Source organism: Carlito syrichta, unplaced genomic scaffold (assembly GCF_000164805.1).
Source record: "Carlito syrichta isolate Samal-C Ts95f unplaced genomic scaffold, Tarsius_syrichta-2.0.1 Scaffold289908, whole genome shotgun sequence".
Classification (NCBI taxonomy): Eukaryota; Metazoa; Chordata; class Mammalia; order Primates; family Tarsiidae; genus Carlito; species Carlito syrichta.
In genome coordinates this window covers 3899-7683 of record NW_007234004.1, presented here as the reverse complement: position 1 = coordinate 7683, position 3785 = coordinate 3899, and the positions used below count along the sequence as shown (strand labels likewise).

Sequence of the window (3785 nt, the reverse complement as noted above, 5' to 3'; positions counted from 1 at the left end):
ATTTTCTCAGGGAGTAAGGATGGGCATCCATGAACATGATTCATGGGGACACCAAGGGAATGAGAAAAGTTTCCTGTTGTCTTTAAAAGCACTATTCTTCTACACATTCAACCCACCACTACAGGAAAAAGGGAGAAAAAAACCTAAGGCCTCTAGCACAGCCATGATGCTCCATCCATCTACTAGGGAAACTGCCTCATTGTTTCACCTGATCCTCAAGAAAAGGTAGCAGGGTGCAGTGCAAATTCAATGTCTAGTTACATCATTCCAAAGTCAACAGGGGCCAGTTTTATGATAGTCTTTGAGTTGTTCACAATGAGATGGAACAGTGGGGTGAAGCAAAGATTCCAAGAGGTGAAACAACAATATAGACACAGATTGTCTCATCTCCCCTCACCAAGAAATACTAATAGACATTTTAAAAATGGGCCTAGCCAGGTGCAGTAGTTCATGCCTGTAATGACAACACTTTGGGAGGCTGAGGCAGGAGAATTGCCCGAGCCCGTGGGTTCAAAACCACCTTGGGAAGCAAAGTGAGACCATGTCTATGCAATAAATCAAAAAAATTAGCTGGGCATGGTGGCACATGCTTGTAGATCCAGCTACTTGGAAGGCTGAAGTGGAAGGATTGCCTGAGCCCAGCAGGTTGAAACTGCCATGGCCATGAGTGTGCCACTGCACTCCAGCTTGGGCAATGGAGTCCGACTCAAAAAAAGGGGGAAGGGGCCCTTGATAATACGATAAGAGAGGAAACTTCCAGACACTGCCGGGATGGGAGGGAACATATAACATCAATAAGGGTACCTGAACTCAAACCAGGTGAAGTGAGATCAGAAGGAGGACTCAACCTAATCTATACGATGACCACTTATATACTTAATCCTGAATTATACTCCACATCTTTAAAATTAAAAAAAAAAAAAGAAATGAGCTTGGCATAGTCACTTAGAATAAGGGACAGAGTTCTGAAATAGACGCATGCTTGGACAGTATCACCCACCCCTTCAGTCTTCAAGTTAGGCCTAATAAGCATTTTCTAACATTCTGTATTTTTCATATTTGGATAAGACTAACAATGATCTCATTTTTATGAAACTGTTTACTTGATCTTTTGCTACTTAATAGACAGAATCTATACCACTTTGATATTATTTTGTTTATGAATGTTGGACATAATGAGAGGGACCAAGTAGATTTAAGAGTTCTCCTTGTGAAAACATGTCACAAAAAATAAAATTACTCCAGAGTCTCTTCTGGTACTCACGATAAGGTCTGTGGGACAAGATGCCAAGGGCCAACTAGAATAGATGAGTTCCCGAATGTTATTTTCAGTGGCACACTTGCCCATATTGGAAAAGGAGATCAGATTAGTATCCTTCTCCCCAAATATTGCCTAGTAATTTCTCTGCTTGGTTTTCTTTTATTAATGAAATATAATTTGTCATCATGAGAGAGGTTTTAAAAAAGAAGGGAGAAAAACATAAATGGTTAAAAAAGAAAAGGAAGGAGGGAGGAGATAACAGGAAGAAATGATTTAACCTACAAACCCTTGTCAAAATATTCTCCTTTGCATTTGCACTTGGTTTGAGGCTTCATATTCCCCAAACCCATGATAGCATTGGATATCATGGAACCAACCAAGTTCCCTAAGATTCTGCCAGACCAGACTATCTGATTTCTGCCCTTGGAACATTACACCGGGATACCAGGGCATCTTTGGTTACTAAGGAGGCACAGCGGCAGTCACATCACATTCAAACATTTGTTTATGCCATTGCCGAATGTCTTGCTAAAATCAAAACCCATTTCAAGAACAGAGAATAATCAGACATACATTTTTAATCATTTTCCATCCCTGAGCTCTCTTTTCACTCCATCTCTGAGTCCTTCTTTTTGCTCCACAACCTCCTCATGGCGAGTGTCACCTCTGCGTTCCTGAGTGTGTAGATGATGGGGTTCAGCATGGGGGTGACGACCGTGTAAAAAACAGCCACAAGTTTATCTACAGTGAAGGTGGAGGAGGGTCGCATGTAGAGGAAGATGGCCGGTCCAAAAAACAAGATGACCACCGTGAGGTGAGAGGCACAGGTGGAGAGGGCTTTGCGCCTCCCCTCTGCAGAGTGGTTCTTCAAGTTGACCAGGATGACGACATAGGAGGACACCAAAATGAGGAAGGAGCACAGGGCGATTAAGCCACTGTTGGCCAATACGGCCACCCCCTCCACAAACGTGTCAGTGCAGGCAAGCTTGAATAATGGCTGGAGGTCACAGAAGTAGTGGTCAATCACACTGGGACCACAGAAAGGCAATTGGATGGCAATGAGAATCTGAATCATAGAATGAAAAAAGCCCCCCAGCCAGGAACCAGCCACCAGAAGGTGACACAGTCGACGACTCATAATGGTCATATAATGAAGAGGCTTGCAGATGGCCACATAGCGGTCATAGGCCATCGCTACAAGCAAAAGGATCTCAGCAACCCCAAAGAAGTGGAAGAAGAATATCTGAGCCAGACAACCCTCCAGGGAGATGGTTTTAACTTTCACAAGTAAGTCTGTGATGAATTTAGGGACAACAGTAGAAGAGTAACTGATCTCCACCAAGGACAGGTAGCTGAGGAAGACGTACATGGGGGAATGCAGGTTCTTACTGATGCTGACTGTCAGAATGATGAGGCCATTGCCCACCACAGTGGCCAGGCATACAGGAAGAAACACCACAAAGCACACTCTCTGCACCACTGGATCCAGGAAAAGGCCAGTGAAAATTAACTCGGTCACATTATGTGGACTGGCTATGGATTCCATTAAGTGAAGATGGATCTCAGAGAAAAGCCCTGTGACAAAGCAAACACAATTGTAACACTCATCCCTCATGTTTATTTAGCTCTTGCCTACTGATAAAAATCTTTTTGGCCAGGCACGGTGGCTCACGCCTATAATCCCAGCATTTTGGGAAGCCGAGGTGAGAGGATTGCCGTAGACCATAGGTTTGAGACCAGCCTGGGCAACTTGGTGAGACCTCATCTATGAGAAATAAAAAATTAACTGGGCATGGTAATGCATGCCTGTAGTTCCGGCTACTTGGAAGACTGAGGCAGAAGGATGGCCTGAGCCCTGCAGGTCAAGGTTGGGGTGGCTGGGAGTGTGCTACTGCCCTCTAGCCTGGGTGACAGAGTGAGACTCTAACTGAAAAGAGTCAAACAAACAAAAACAAAACAAAAAAACTTTTCACACATATTATCTGACTGGTCTGTTTATTTATTTATTCACATGGCAAATGTTATTTTTTTCATCGCTCAATAGCCCAACCTAAGCAAGACACCAGCCATGTAACCTGACAAAAACTTTGTGATATCATATTACAAAAAGAAAATTGAAGCACAGGGAAGTTGTGAATTAACCAAGACTGTTACTCAAGGTTTTCTCTGCTTCTAAAATTATTTTGGAATATCTCTTATTCCCCTTTTATTCTTCTTCCTCTTATGCTTTCTTTTTTTTTTTTTTTTTTTGAGTTGGAGTCTCACTCTGTCGCCCAGACTGGAGTGCAGTGGCTGCTCCTGGCCACCGCAGCCTCGACCTACTAGTCTCCAGCGATCCTTCCGCCTCAGCCTTCCGAGTAGCCGGAACTACAGACGCGCGCTACCACGCCCGGCTCATTTTTTATTTATTGTGAGATGAGGTTTTGCCAAGTTGCCCAGGTGGGTCTTGAACCCGCGGGCTCAGGCAATCCACTCACCTCAGCCTCCCAAAGCGCGGGATTACAGGCTGAGCCATCGAGTCCGG

General features: G+C 44.1%; 1 protein-coding gene across 1 annotated transcript; it reads right to left on the bottom strand.

The window, feature by feature from the left end:
• Positions 1-1868: 1868 nt before the first annotated feature.
• LOC103256535 (olfactory receptor 4B1) lies at positions 1869-2807 on the bottom strand. The gene has a single exon (XM_008054384.2). The coding sequence runs from the start codon at positions 2805-2807 to the stop codon at positions 1869-1871; it is 939 nt and encodes a 312-aa protein (XP_008052575.2).
• Between the last annotated feature and the right edge of the window lie 978 nt (positions 2808-3785).

Excerpts from the sequence above, each read along its gene's own strand:
- LOC103256535 (XM_008054384.2), bottom strand. The coding sequence starts at position 2,807 with ATGGAATCCATAGCCAGTCCACATAATGTGACCGAGTTAATTTTCACT.